At 31.3% G+C, this 16,014-nt stretch overlaps 1 protein-coding gene across 5 annotated transcripts; it reads right to left on the reverse strand.

The window, feature by feature from the left end:
- Positions 1-332: 332 nt before the first annotated feature.
- Positions 333-15,981, reverse strand: LOC116345010 (guanine nucleotide-binding protein subunit beta-1). 5 transcript variants are annotated; one of them, XM_031773979.1, is made up of 9 exons: positions 15,861-15,981; positions 13,595-14,273; positions 13,416-13,504; positions 10,247-10,309; positions 9,574-9,783; positions 9,246-9,446; positions 8,923-9,153; positions 8,616-8,832; positions 333-8,350 (listed from the first exon to the last, which is right to left on the reverse strand). In XM_031773979.1, the coding sequence occupies exons 4-9, from the start codon at positions 10,301-10,303 to the stop codon at positions 8,244-8,246; spliced, it is 1,023 nt and encodes a 340-aa protein (XP_031629839.1). In that variant the 5' UTR covers positions 10,304-10,309; positions 13,416-13,504; positions 13,595-14,273; positions 15,861-15,981; the 3' UTR covers positions 333-8,243. The 5 variants fall into 5 exon arrangements, with proteins under 5 accessions (XP_031629839.1, XP_031629838.1, XP_031629842.1 ...); XM_031773978.1 differs by having other exon boundaries at positions 13,577-14,273; XM_031773982.1 differs by lacking the exon at positions 13,595-14,273 and having other exon boundaries at positions 15,861-15,946.
- Positions 15,982-16,014: the final 33 nt, after the last annotated feature.

A 16,014-nucleotide genomic window follows, 5' to 3' on the forward strand; every position in this document is an offset into this window, starting at 1 on the left:
CATTTAAATGACAAACTTAAGTTTATGAATCCATATTGTTGACATGATGTTTTTTTGCTTTTCTTCTTCACTTTTTTTTTAATCATATATAATTTTTGTAGGTTTTTTCTGTGACTTTGGTATCATGTTTTAACTCTAGGTTCCTTATGAGAGTTGATGTTTTTTTTTTCATTTTTATTTATTTATTTTGCTTTTCAATTGTTGCAATCCTCATTTCATTCAATTAATCGTTTATAAACAGATAATAGCAAATTGTAATAAATTGTTTAGTTATGTATTATGCGATTTTTGCAGTCGAATTTAAAAAATGACGTGAGATTCTACTTTTTATGTTTTTTTTTGTTTTTGTTTCACCATTCATTAAATCAATTTATTTTTCTCGTTTTGGACATTTGATTGGGCTGAGCGGTGGACGAACCGGCAGTGCCACAAACGTGTTGTTTAGAAGTTTTGTTTTGTTTGTTTAGTTGATTGTGTGTTATGAAGCCTTTGGCTTCGTACCGCACACTTTTGTGCAGAATTTAATCTTAGTTCGTTGATATAACTACGTTCGAATGTAATATGGCACATTTGTACCACTGTCGATCGATCAAACCCTCTCAGCTCAATCGGTCACTATGTTATCAATATGTTGTTTTTTTTTTTTGTCAATTTATTGTTATCAGTTTCTTTTTTTGTTTGCTTTTAATTGATGACTTTTGATGATCTACTTATGAAGTATCGAAACTTAAGTCCTTTGGGTTTTGTTGTGTATTTGTGTATTTAAATGTTATTGGTAGTTGTTGTTTTTGTATTGTTCATTTTTGAAGGTGCGTCTGAATCTAACACAGGAACGATTCTTGTTTGTTTTTCGCTGTTTTTTTTTTACTTGAACACGAATATTCCATGGTGTAGAAAAATGTGTTTTGAGCACATCACAACAGACAAAATTGAAACTATTTGAGAAGACACAAAGGCTGCTGGCTCAAAATATTTTTTTTTTTTTTTTTTCATTTTTCTCGAACACATTTCGCACAAAAAAAATCCGATGTAGATTTCTTCAATCACTTGTTGTGTGCGTTGAAGAGCATCTACTACACTATTGGATAATAATTAATGGCAATTTGTGGCAACTGGTTCCATCTTTTTTCTTCTTCGTTTGAATGTAAGTGAGTTTTGGAGTTTTGAGTCGCTTGAAAAAAAAAAACCAAAAACATTGTTTTTTTTCTTCATCTGCATACTTGTGAAATGATGAATTCGTTCTATACTTTAGTTTAATTACTAATGCTAATTTTGTTTTTTATATTATAAATATGTTTTTTTTTTGTTTTTATTAATTTGTTCTCATTTTTCTTTGCGTGAATTTTGTGTTCTTGTGTAAATGTTCACTTAAAAAAATTCATTTTTTTTTTGTTAATTTTTTTCTTTTACTTTGTTGCATTTATTTAATAATGATTGCAAGTGATTTTGTGGTGTGATGTGAAAAATGAATGTAGTTCACTGTTGCCTTTTTTATAAGAGTTTTTGCTTTTATCTTCAATCGTGTAATTTGAGAAAAAAAAAGACTTTAAAAAATCATTTTATGTTTTTTTAAAATAATTTTTTATCACTCGTTTTTTTTGTTGTGTTTGTGTGTATCGTTATTCAATATTTCATTATATATATAAATATATACAGGGTGGTTTTGAAATGAATATATTTTGAATTCAAAGACGCTGTGTTTAAACTCTTGGACACGTCGAAATTCGCATTTTTTCTTGCTTTTTTTGGAGGTAAATGGAGAGGGGAGATTATCGATGAATACAAATTTGCCTGCGGGATTTTTCATCATTTAAAAATATAATGAATGTAACGAAAAAAAAACGAACGAAGGAGAATGATGTGAAGAAAAAAGAGAAGCGATTTATCCGCTACAGTAAACACGAGATGAAATCGTTTAAAATTGTTTTTGTTTTTAAAGAGACAAATTTTCTACAGTCCGATTGATCTGTTCAATTTTGTGTGTAAAACATGTGGCCAAAATTGTGTGAGTATGTGTATCGTAAAATACCATCGCTGGTGATAAGAATTATATTGCGTGTGTGATCCAATTTGATTTGAGAATTCATCTTAAACTAATTATAAAGGATTTATTTTATGCGTTCACTGATCGGCGAAAGTAATGTGTTTTCTTCTCTTTTTGGATTTTGAACACAACCTATTTCATTTTGTCTAATTTAATCTTGCTTCATTATTTTATAATTACTGATTATTATTATTTTTTTCTGGTTGGTTTGATTTTCCCGTCTTTCCCTTAACATTATAAATGCTATTATTATTTTTTTGTTTTGGATGATTAGTTTATTTTTTTGTTATTCACGAAGAAGAACTCTATTTTGTACTGTAGACAAAAACGGTATGAAAAAATCGGCATTATTTGATTCTAACCCAAAAAGATATATCTATATATTTGATCTGCTATAGACATTTGAGAATTTTGTGCAAATTTGTGAAATGAATGAGAATCGGATGGAGATTATTTGTTATAGAATAACAATAATTAAAATACTGAAGCAGTTGATTGATGGCCGCAAGTTTTGACGACTTTTTTTTATAAAAAAAACGAAATTGGTCAAGTTTTACAACTGGAATGCAAAACAATTTGTTTTTTTTTTTGTTGAATGGAATCACAAATCTATTTAGTAGTGTGAGTGTCTTATATTCCTGCATATTTTTTTTATCTATATAACTTGCCATATTATTTCGGTATCTTGTTCGTGTATAAATGTAATATGTATATATCGACTGTTACCATTTCAAAACTGATTGCTTCGATTTTCTTGGCATTTAAATTTCGCCATTCATTCATTTCAACACCGTATCGGGAGTAGTTTATGTTGAATTGTGAAAAATACATGCATACGGAAATTGATTGTGTCATAAAATCTTTTGTTATTGTTGCCATAATTAAGAAATTGATTTCATTTGATGTTTAAAAATTGATCGTTTTTTTTTTGACGGGACAGTCCCGTAATGACTTGGCGAAAAGAATCTTGTGTTATTTCAGATTGGAAAAATGCATCGACAGAAAAATGCTCAATGAAAAACCATCTAATTAGATGTCTTTTTGGCAATGAAAATTGAATATCGATTGAAATAGAAAATCACTCTCTTTATCCATTTTCCTCTGAACGAAATGAAAACGTACTCATGAATTATTTTGGAATTTGAATTCAAAGAAAGTGCACATTTTTCATCTCACTTTTTTAAATGCTATACATACATTTATTTGCATGTGATACACACGTGCAATTTGATAAGAGTTTTGCTTCTTTTAAAAAAAAATGTTTAAATATGAATGACAATCAAATCACAACGTTTTTTGTATATCTTTGTCGTTTTTGTGCAAACACATTATCAGTTTGTTGTTTTGCGGTTGATTTATATGGTTATAAAATGTAAGCGTTAGCTGATTGTTTGTTTGTGGATATAAAAAAATAATTTGGGCCAGAAACCGGTGAGACTATCAAACGCATAAAATTGTCGTCCTCGACAATTGACTACACCGTATGCGTTTGATTAAAGTGAGTGAATGACTGAAATATATGGAATATTGTTGCGTTGAATGTGTGCCAGACCAAAAAAAATATATAAAACACATGCCCTCTGTTACACATACACGATTGTAATAAATGTAATCAGAGAGAGATTAAATGATTAATTTCATAAATTTGTTTTCATATTTATCTTGCACATAGTGTTAATATTATTTTGTTCATTTATGGATTTATTAAATGTGTGTTGTGTATGTGTGTGTGTGTGTGTGGAACTAGTAAATAGTTTGTTTGCAATTACAAATGACTGTACAAAATGTCAAAACAACATTCGTGAAGTCGTTTGAATGTATGCAAAAATGTTTTGTTTCAGTTGTTGGTAATTTTGTATTTTATAAAATACATTTCACTACTTATTGAATAGAATTCATTTTCTATTTCCATTTTGTCATTTTTTTTAAATATTTGTTAATTTTGTTGGCTGCTTTTTCATTTTCATCATGTTTTTTTTTTTTCAAGTACTAAATAAGAAATACAAAATTTGTTATAATTTATTCTTCTAAATTTATGCTCCACGTTTTTCACTTTTGCTTCAATTTCATTTTTTTTAAAAATTATTATTATTTTTTTTATATTCAATATTACATTAGTTCTTGTTTCTTTGTTTTTTTGTTGGTTTTAAACTATTGAGGCTCAGTCACAACAGAGGCGACATTCGACATCCATCGTATTTTGCGAATAATTTGATGAACGAAATGTGCACGTTTTTTGTTAGTTTTGTTTGTTTTTTTTTTTTTTTTTCATAAAAAAGTAGAAGTGTTTTGATGTTTAATGTGTAAGTTTGTATTTCCATTATGTCGTTTTGGGCATTATGTGTTTCATTTGACTGTGACCAATGCACGCCTCGTTTATGTAAACTTTGCACCCCGTTGTAATTCTGATCTTCTGTTTGCTTTGTTATTTTGTTCCTGTTTAAATGTAAACCATTAATTTACTTTATTTTGGATTCATTTATCTAAAAATGCTATACTCGAAGAATAATTATATGTGCCCCTAGCGTTTTGTCAGTGATAAATGGTACTCGATATGTGCTTTGAAATGGATTTAAACTGTGAGCAATGAAGCTCGCGCCTCCAAAATACTTTGGAGTTAATTGCTTGGAGTGAAGAACATGTAGAAAATGTAGAACCATCTTCGGCCATGAATATTCCCTGCAATATCGCTGCATAACTCATACGCATAAATTCATTCGACAAAAACACGAATCGAATTGCATATATCGCTAGTTTCAAATCGTGTGTGTGTTTTTTTTTTGTTCATGTTCATTATTATCAGCAACGTTTGTCCCACTTGAATTGTTTTTGTTTGGTTTGGTTTTGTTCAAATTCGATAAATTTGCTGCATTTATCGACCAAGAAACAGAGACTATTTTATTTTTGTTGTTGTTTTGAAAGATGTTTCTCACGAATTATACGCTTTTTGTGTGTGTGTATGTGTGTGTTGTTGTGGTAAATGTTTGATGTGACGAGATGATTTGAGATGATTTATTCTCTAGATCGTTAGTATTGAAAAAAATCGAGATTTGAAGCATGAACTAAATTCAACTGATTTCAAATATATTGGTCTTTTTTTTGTTAGTTTGCAATTGAATTCATTGCAAATGAACACCTTGCGATCATTTTTACCCCGCTTCCTTTCTCTCATTTTTCTTTTGAAGCAGTTTAGTGATTGTATATAAAGTCTATCGTATTAAATAGTTTAAATTGTTTTCTGTTTGTTTGTTTGTGTGTTGGTTTTGGTTTTGCATGATCCTACTCAAACCTTATGAAGCATTCTTCATTCCTCAATAAAAAAAAAATGTGAAAAAAATCCACACACTCACTACAACATAAATATAAGACGAATAAACATTGAAATCAACGAACAAAATCGAATGATTTTACTATAGATTTTGTCTCTCTTTCTCTTTCTGTGCAGGTGTTTGTTTAGTTTTTCCTTCTGAATATAAGTAGAATGTTTTTTTGTTGGCTCATAATATTATTATTTATCACACAGCAAAATGTCGACCCATTCAATTTAGGAGATTTAATTGAATGAATAAGATTTTGTGGCTCATTTTGAAATTTATAGCAATAGATGGGAGCAACTATTAATAGTTACTGCTTGTGATTGCCGTTTTATTATTTGTAAATTGTTTTTATGTCAATCTTCCGGAGTATCAATGTGCGTGAATAAAAGCTACCGTCACCTGTTTCAAAATATTTATTAGAGAGACAATAGAAAAATTGTAAGTATTTTACTCTTTGTAAAAAGAAAAAAAATATATGAAAGAAAGCGCCTCACAATGTTAATTTTTGAATAACTGGCAATTTGAGTTATCGATACAATCAAAAGCAACTTAAATCAAGCATATTCCCTGCCGTTGATGAAGTTTTTTTCCATTTTTTTTTTCTTCAGATAAATGGGAATAAAATGAAACCGCAACAAAAACAACGTTTTTAGCAGGTGTTGCTTCCAGAGTTCAGAAATACGAATGAAGTCATTTTTTAAAAAAATACCAAAAAACCGTGCACAAACGGATGTAGTGAAGTAGGCGAATTGAGAATAAAACCACTAAAAATTACATTTTTCAAATCGTTTTTCACTTGCTATATAATTGAATTTGAAACTAAAACTAAAATAAAATAAATAAATTGTTTTTTTAAATGGCGGAAAAATGGGTATTCTCCGTACGTCTGTCTCTCTCTTTTCTCTTCCCCTCTGGCTTTCTCTTGCTCTCTCTTTTGCTTTCTCTTGACAAAAGAAATATTTAGACTAAGAAATTTAAACTAAAAAAAAATAAAAATAAACATCAAACATATAATTATTAACATTGAATAATGAAAGCATCTCAAAAAGAAAAGTGCTCGACAAATTTACGTTGAAAATGAAACAGAGTAGAAGAAAAGAAAATGTAAGAAAAATTAGCAAATCTATTTTGATGCAAAAACAATATTTTCTGCGATTCTCTCATGGCTTTAGTATTTCACTTTTTTAGTCAGTGTGTGCGTTTGCATATATTTTCTTTCTTGTTCTCTTTTTTTGGGTTGCAAGAAACATATTTTGTTTTCACATTTTCAATTTAATTTGTTGCGTGAGAATTCGGTGAATAACGAATGAAGCGATTATTTGCTTGTGTGTATGTGACTTGGTTAAGTGATTTTGAATTGGTTGTATTTTTTTTCATCTTTTAACTTTACACTTCCTTAATTCAAATAAATTAAGATGACACATATAATGATCATAAATATTTTGAAAAAGTTTTTTTTTTTGTTAAATAGCAAACAATGATTATAGAAAACGCACAGTTCAACCAACAGCGATCCTCAAAATTGATTCTTTTTTTTTGCTTTTAGAATAACGTCATAAAACAAAACAAAAACGCACCAAAATTGAGGCATAACATGAACTTATGCCGAAATTTACGCGAAGAAAAAAAAACGTTTTTTTTTTTTAATCTATCTTTCTTTCTTCTTCAAATCAACTATAATGTTTTTCTCTTTGAAAACTGTATCTTTTCTTTTTGTATTAAATTATATATCTGTATGTTTAATATACCGCGCTGATGGAATGATGAAATGAATCTGCTAGACATTCCGACCAATGAGAGAGTGTTTGTTTAATTCTTTTGAATGTATAGATGTGTATGCGTTTGAAATTAAATTATGAAAACATATGCCCTGATTGTGACCCTGAGATAGAGAGAAATATGCACAAAATAACTTTTTTTTTTGGTGACTTGGAAAGGCAAAATGTAAGCAACGAGAATGGGCATCGGAGAGTAGTCATTAAACTTCGCTACACACACACCTGCATTCGGATGCTCTTTATTTTTGCTGTTGCTGCTTCTGTTGTTGCGTGCAATCGCAACAAGCATACTGAGAAAACAATTCGAGAGATATTTTGCCTTCGAGATCTAAACTTTTGTTTATTTTTGCTAAACAATTGCATTCATTTCTGTGAAATAGATTAAATTTTAGAGATTGGATCATTTTGTTGTGACACTCGAAAATTAAATACCGAAAATACGTGCAATCAAGCATTGCGTTTGCTCGTATGCCACAAAATGACTTAAAATCTAAATTTTTTTTTTCATTTCAAATATATTCGAAACACTCATTTTGTTTCTTCGTTCGGGTTTTTTTTAAATCATTTTGATCCAAATTGTATTGGCTTGATGCGGCCCGGTAAAAACGACCATTACCGAACGACAATCAAATGCATGTTTTTAAAAGTGCTCATTTCAACTCCATCTCGTTCATTGGTTTTTCCATCATCGCGGTAAATTATCAATCTCATAGATTGATTTTGATTTTCGTTTTGTTGGCGCTATCAGTTAACTGTTTGTATAAACATTTCTCTTTTTGTAGTTTCTGCTTATATTTTTTTGTTGTTTTTCTGTTCCATACAGATATATCATTGTTATATACCAATTGTTTGTGTGTGTGTGTGTGTTTTTTTCTTCTTCTTTAAACGTTATGAACATAATATTTCTGAATTGGTTTGTTTTTTTTTTCTTATCATTCAATTTCTTAGAGTTTAAATTAAATTTAATATGTATAGAATTTTCTTGCATTTTTTTCTCAATATGTTTTTGTGTTTGTGTATTTTTGTTTGTGTTTTTTATATTTTTTTTTCTCATTCCATCTTCTTTTCTGTGCTGATAAATGCAGCGACTTTTCTCGATTAGACTTAGTTCCACACTCGCAAGAATGAGTCCCATGATCCTGTCGCTACTGCCATTCCATTCTCAGTAACTCCCAGACAGGATACACGATTATCATGACCAGCTAAAATGCCTGTTGATTCAATTACATTGAAAAGGGGTTAAAAAAAATCTGCTTATTCGTTCTAAAAAAATTACGATTCGCTTATGAAAATGGAATGAAAAACTAGAAAATGCATTTGGAATTCGGTTTTGTTAATGACTACGCCCAATCAATTGAGTTAGTTCACAACAAAACTCGGCACGATTTTTTTTTTATTGCGGTAATTTGGAAAAAAATCATGAATTTTGTGCTTCAGCTATTTTTTATTTATAAAAAAATCATTTTAGTTACATACCTGCACGTTCTGCTTTCATAGTATCCCAAACATTACAGTTAAAGTCATCGTAGCCGGCCAATAAAAGTCGACCACTTTTCGAAAATGCTACCGATGTAATACCGCAAATAATATTATCATGTGAATACATAGCCAATTCTTGATCAGCTCGAATATCAAATAGACGACAAGTTGCATCATCGGATCCAGTTGCAAAGGCGAAACCGTTCGGGAAAAACTGTACAAGTGGAGAAAAATGTTTATTAGCAAAAAAGCAAAGAAAATAAAGTCAAACGCCTGCCCAAAACTAAATGGCAATTTGACTCACCGTTACTGCATTAATATCGCTTTCATGTCCTGGGAAAGTTTGTTTACATTGACCTTCTCGAATGTCCCATAATTTGGCTGATGCGTCACATGCCCCTGAAACAAATGCTTTACAATGTGGTGATAATGATAATGCCATCACATCTCCAGTGTGTCCCATGAATGATGTCACTTGTTGACCAGTTTCAATGTCCCATAAACCGCAGGACATGTCACCGGAACTTGTTACTATCTATAATTTGGATAACGTGCGTACACGATATTTTTTATTTTTAAATTCTTGAAAATGAATAAAAATGTGACATTTATCACGAATTTGTTTACCTGATTATCGTCCAAGAATCGACAACATGAGAGATAGCCTGTGTGCCCAGGTAATTCACGTGAAACTCGCACATTACCTTCACGGGTTTTTAAACTATAAATTGAACATATATTGTCGAGGCCACCACAAGCTACGTAACTGCCAGATGGAGCGTACGCACAAGTCATAACCCATGATGAACGCAACGGAATTGCATGCACCTATCATTGTAACATTACAACAAATTAATATCAAATGTTGTAAAAAAAATCATTTTGATTATAAGTAAAGTACTTCGATTGGAATACATTTCAATGGAAAGTATAGCCGTAAATGTGGTACACTTACCTTGTTTGTGGTATGTGAATCCCAAACGATTAATTTTCCATCTTGAGAAGCTGATACTAAATTTCTTGAATCGCTGCCCCAGTGCATAGCATAAATTTTAGCTAAATGTCCGCGTAGTGTGCGTCTCGTGCGCATTTGAATGCGGCCGATAGGTTCCAAATTATTAGTGGCCTGTACTAAGCTTGTGTCACATGCGGCCTTTCGGGCATCCTATTTCATAAATAATTTTCGGTTTATTTCCATTGATTTGCTTATACAAATTCAATATGTATGGAATGTGGTGTGGCAATTGAACGGTGGCAATTCATCAACGAGCAAAATAATGTCATTTGTGTATTGCACATACATACCGATGATTAATTCACACTGTCAACAATACCACATTGCATACCACGAACCGATTTCTCCCATGCACATACGTGCATCATTCAAAATAATGCAAAAAACTAGCCAGTTTTGCATACACAATGATGCAAGTATGACATCCATAAAATTATGATAATATACACCCGTATTGCTGCCAATGAATCACCATTTGACATACGAAACCATTCCAATGTACATTTATATTGGTGTAAAATGCTTGCCATTGAACGGTATCAAAAGCGCACGTATCACAATTTTATTTGTGCGAAAAATCCGAAGAAAAACAATTATAGAAGTCGACACTTACGCGAATGGCATTCTTTAGTGTTTCGGCTTCTTGTCGTAAACTGTCTAACTCGTTCATTTTGCTCTGTAAAATTGAATAAACAAAACAATTTCTTTAAAAAAAATATGTACGTTGATAAAGCGAATAAAACTTTTGACCAATCTGAAATTCTCAATTTTTATGTTAAAAGTAGAAAACAACAAACACTTGAGCATACAGAAATTGGTATGGATACGATTTGAGACTATAGAAAATGTTATAATTTCAATAAATTATGGTGCCTTATCAATATCATTAGAAATCATCTCGGAAAATGGGAGTCACGAATTTTTCACCAGAAATGAAAATTCCGCATGTGAAAATATACGAGTGAAATAAAAGAGAATTAACGGTCATAGAGAGATAGAAAGAGAAATAGCTTGCTACGAAAAAATTAATTGAGTCACACGAAAAAAAATATATAGTTTTTATCGGTTCTTGTTAAACAGTTTCTCTCATATATACACAAATTCACATAACACACACGTAAAATTGGGCAGTGGCTTCTACATTTTTCATTCGCTACTACTACAACTGCTAATGCTTCTTCTTCTTCCATTTATTCTACATCGTTCTCACTTCACTCTGCTTCAATATCGCGTATTGTGTACGAACGCACAGAGAGCAAATGCTCAACAAATCAATTTAATGAACCTGTTTAGAATATATTGCTGGAGCGCCTTTGCCGCACATATAAATTTACTTCAATCCAACAACGAAAACATTCACACTTACATTATTCACTCGTTTTATATGTATGTTTTTTAGCCCTCTCCTTGTATAAACAATAATTTTGGAAATTTTCCGATTTTCCAATTTGTTTCAGATTTCGAACCAAATTTATCACATCAATCTTTCAATCGAATGGCAAAAGTTAAATTCAAATTAAAAAACATGAAATAATTGTCGAAATGATTGAACATTTACCAATTGTATTTTGTTTTTCTTATCCTAAGCGATGAATGATTTCTTTTTTTATGTTCGTTCTAGTCGATTTCTCACCCTTTGGCTGTAGTAATTTTGGGTTCTCGTTATGAGAATTTCTATTTGCCTAAAGTTTTGTAGTAAAAAGGATTTTTTTTTTTGTTTGTTTTATTTTCCTTGATCCGAAACAAGAGCACTTCAAGTAATTGTATATTTTTTTTATTATTTTCACACACTCTTTGTTGGTTATTTTTTCTTCAATTCGTTCTCACTCGTCTCGCTTTGGAGCGATTTTTTTTTATATATATATGTTTTTTTTTCACTCTGCTATTCCCTTACATCGGTAAGAATTGTTGCACGAAGCGATGGTCGCGAAAAATAAATTAGACGAAAAAACGAAATAAACGAAATGAAATAAACGGAAAACAATACACATCAAATATTTAATTTGTCCAAATCAATCGCTTCGCACTCAACAATTTTCAGAACTTTTTTTTTGGTTTTTATCTATATTTTCCTGTTTGATTTTGCGATGAAAAAAATATTTAACACTTCACACCGAATTAGTATCGAAAAATTGCTTGGCAGCCATTTTGAAAATTGTATATTGTATATGAGTATGTGCGGACTTGATTATCGATGTGTATGGCATAATACGTTTGTGTGACAAACGGAGTGAAAGAGATAGAGAGAGTATTCTGCTTCTGTACAGCAATTCCAATACATCAAAAGCAAAACACACACACACACGCGCACGTCGTTACATTTTATATGCAAAGCAGCACAATAGACGAATCAGCGTGCAGTAGTAGTTTCTGAGTAATCTACTCCAGTTACACACTCTGTACTTTATCTCTCTCTCTCTCCCTCTCTTTCGTTCACACTCTTTCAATTGATTTGAACGAGAATTTGTGCAGTTGTAGACGTACATATCTACGCGCGGATAATGAACAAGTGAGTGTATATGAACAGGCGGCTTCAACGCCGTCGTGTGCGCGATACACAGAATTTAAGAAAAAAAACAATTTCTTTTCTATTTGCATCTCTTTCTCCCTTTTTTCTCTCATTCACTTTATTTTGAATGTAACGTTCATTTTTGCTTTTGGTCGGAATAATTTCATGGGTTGCGTGAGCAACAATTTTAAATGACAAATATTCTTATTAACGCGAACGGCATTGTTGTTGTTGCTGTGTTTTTTTGTTTCATCTAAAAAAAATGTAACGGTCAGGTACAATCGGCCTAACCCTGTTCATTAAACAACGATGCCCATTTCGAATGTCATCGATTTTTCTTTTGCAAATTAATCCCACAATCTGCTCTCCGTTTGATATTTTTTATTTAGTTTTTTTTTCTTTATATTTTGCTTATATTTTTCTAATTCGGAAATATTGAAAAAAAAAACAATCGTTTCGCGTTTTTTTCTCTTTCTCTCTCACGCTCTTGTAACTATGTGTCACTCAAAACAAATTATTCTCATTCAACAGTTTAATGAGCGTATGATTCTGGCGACAATTCACACTCGCAGATGGTAAATACAATAAACACATTTCATAACAAAACATGGGAAAAATAAGTGGGGACGAACTATTTGTTTTTACATTATGATTTTTTTCATTTATCTGTTCAAGTGGAAAATATATCATAGAGTTTTGACGAAGTTTGCATGCCTATATTCTATTTACTCTTCTAATTCGATTTTTGGTGAAACTATATGAACGAGAAAAAAATACATCAGCAGCAACTAACAACAGAATGTGTCAACACTTTCAATGGATAAATAAACGTTGGATAACTATATTGATTATTCACAATGCGAAGACAAAGAGGAAATGATAACACAAACATCAGCATTTTTTTTGAATAAGGGAATGGGGGGTTGTTGTTAAAGAAAGAGAACAAATTGGAACCATCAATTTACATGATGTTTCCTTGCAAGTAACATCTTTTCCTACTTCGAAACATTATCGATCGTTACAATTTTTTCTTCTCACACTGAGAAAGCAATTGAAGATTTTTTCTAACAAAATATAACAAGAATATGGAAATGTTTGGCAAAGTTTTTGTATAAAAACGAAGGTCTCATTGGAATATTAGATTGAACATTTCAAATGAGCAAAAAAAAAAATGTTTCTTATTTGAATTCGAAAATTTTGCGTTCGACAAATATTTAGTAATTTTATAAATGTAACAACAATTAGTTATCAGTTCATTCACTCATCCACTTACCGCTTTGGTATTTAATCAGTGGTTCCGTCCCGAATATAAATAGATATAAGTTCACCTGTTTTACAGTAATTCGATTACGATGCGTCTTCCTGAAACCAATATAATAATCATTAAAATCGTTAATCGCCGACGATATAAACAAAACACAAAAACAATCATACACGTTTCACATAAATTACCTCAAATGGTCAAGAGTATTGCTCTGTTATTGTGCTATTTGAAATGGTCTAAATGATATATCTTGTATGTGTCGGCGTATGGTTTTGTGTCTTCTTCGCGCCTAAAGTTTTCCTTTTTCGTCTATTCCCAACGTATCCCCTCAATAATAGCGTTAATTGTTAACATTAAATTAGCAATTCATCGTAGTGATTCTTGTCCCACACGTTGTCTCGATGTATGTATGTGTGTGTGTCGTCTGCCGAAAGATCGTTTGCACAAATTTTTTTTTTGTCAATATATCAACCAATTCGACTGTTATGTGGCCACGAGCAGCATCCAAAAGCAGCGTTTGTTATTCTAGTAAATTTCTTTTAAATTCGAACAGTACAGCTCTTTATTACGTATATGGTATGTACGTGATGTCTCGAAACCAGATATCACTATCGAAACTTTCAGAATCGGCTGTATGGATTTATTACTTGCTGCTGCTGCTGCTGCTTTTGCTGCCCGTAACGTTGTTGCTTAAATCTGAAAGCGTTGTCGTTCGTTATGAATTTTTGTTTGATCAAATCACACATGAAATGAAACACAATATTGTTTTATAGTTTTCCTCCGCAATCCGTCGATCAACGTTCAAATTCAATCGATGTTTGATTGTTTCTCGATTTGTACAAACATATGAAAATTAAAAGAAAATCACTGGAAAAAAAGCACACATTAACATTAGAATAAATTCGATTAATTTCTTTTTTTCTTCTTCTAAGATTCAATGTTCAGTTGCAAATTGGTTCGATATTTCATAAAACCACACAGACTGTTCGCTCATTAAACTTATTCCTCCGTGTGTACTTTTTTGTTAGTATAAATTGCCCGTCATTCTTTTCGCGTTTTTAAGTATTATCCACATTTTGGCACAGTAATAAATCGCCAGTGGGTTTTTTTTTTGTTCAACTTTTTTGTTTGGTTATCGTTTCCCTTTCATTGGCCGATTTTCAAGTTTTATTTTTTGCTTTTATAACTGATAATTTGTCGAAATATTTAGCACTTTGAAGTTGTCACGATGTAGCAAATGCATTCAAAACTCAAAACAATATCGGCAACAAGACTGATTCTATGACGATCCTTCGACTTTTCGCACCGAAAAAAAAAAACATATATTCATATTAAATACCATTTGTACATTACACTTCTTTGCATGTTGGTATAGAGTGTGTAGCTCACATGCGCATTTTTACTACGGTATGGTGTATGGCGCACTATTAGAAGAATGCGAAAAATGCTTCAATAGATGCGAACGCGAATGACAGAGCGAGAAACGAAGATTGGAGAATATATTATGAAGATAATGAAGAAAAAAAAACACCCCGGTGGCTCGAGTCAAGTTTTATTACCGAGTGCGCGGTATCAATGTGTATGGAGTGAATATCAATGAAGAATCCAATTGCATGCTAACACATACACACTCTTACACATTCGTTGTGTCACATACTGAGCATGTCGTTGAAACTTATTCTCTCTCTCTCGCTCATTCATTACATATAAATCAAATTAAATGAAGTAATTTCAGATCTGAAACAAAAGGAGTTCTTTCCTTTTATTTTTGTTAGTTTCGGAAATGTCTCATCCTTCAGTTCAGACTTAACAAATCATATGCGAAATGTTGTTTTTGATCCAATTTGAACGGCGACTCAATCAAATATATGGCTTATTATCGAAACCAACGAAAAAAAAATGGTTTATCATCCCAAATAACAATCAACTCGATTTCATTTTCACAAACAATTTCGTTTCTATTGACATGTGTCCATTTATGCGACTCTTTGCTAGCATTTATTTGTTGCTTTCATTTGTTCAGCCAATAAATTCATCAACACAAAATGATAATTGGTTGAAATCGTTTTTCAAATTGACGATGAAGTAAAATTGAAAATTTCTGTCAATTCATAATGTATTGATTATAAGTTGTGGTATTGCCACATTGAGGATATAGACATTTCATTCGCTCTTGCTCTCTTTCTCACCCCATATAATCAAGGTGTGTATCGATATGAGCTATGTTTTATTCTTATCTTGTGTATATGTCATCCAAAAATATTTTATGTATCGAAAGAGAGACAGAGAACCCTCAAATCATTTTTATTGCACAAATCAACAAACTAAATTCCATGAGCCAACAATTAAAAAAAAAATACCGCACACCATTTGTATCAACAAATACCGAACCATTTTACAATTGGAAATTCGTTTTGTTTATTAAATTTTTCATTTTGATTAAACTTTGCTTACAATTGTAAAAAATAATTTATTCGACACAGAACACACAAATAACACTTCCTCACTGCCGAATCGATGAAAGATTACACATACACTGCACTACAAATGTATACGTCTTGACGTAGTTGACGCGATTTTCATTTTCATGGCGTTACTGTCGCAAAGT

The sequence above is a fragment of the Contarinia nasturtii genome, unplaced genomic scaffold (genome assembly GCF_009176525.2).
Source record: "Contarinia nasturtii isolate CC-2019 unplaced genomic scaffold, AAFC_CNas_1.1 Cnas_scaffold_1240, whole genome shotgun sequence".
NCBI lineage: Eukaryota > Metazoa > Arthropoda > Insecta > Diptera > Cecidomyiidae > Contarinia > Contarinia nasturtii.

Bases quoted from the DNA above. Each gene is read 5' to 3' on its own strand.
- LOC116345010 (XM_031773979.1), bottom strand. From the start codon at position 10,303: ATGAACGAGTTAGACAGTTTACGACAAGAAGCCGAAACACTAAAGAAT. The intron at 9,447-9,573 runs GTAAGTGTACCA...TTACAATGATAG, and splicing joins ATTCACATACCACAAACAAG to GTGCATGCAATTCCGTTGCG. The intron at 8,833-8,922 runs GTGAGTCAAATT...CCACTTGTACAG, and splicing joins GCGATATTAATGCAGTAACG to TTTTTCCCGAACGGTTTCGC.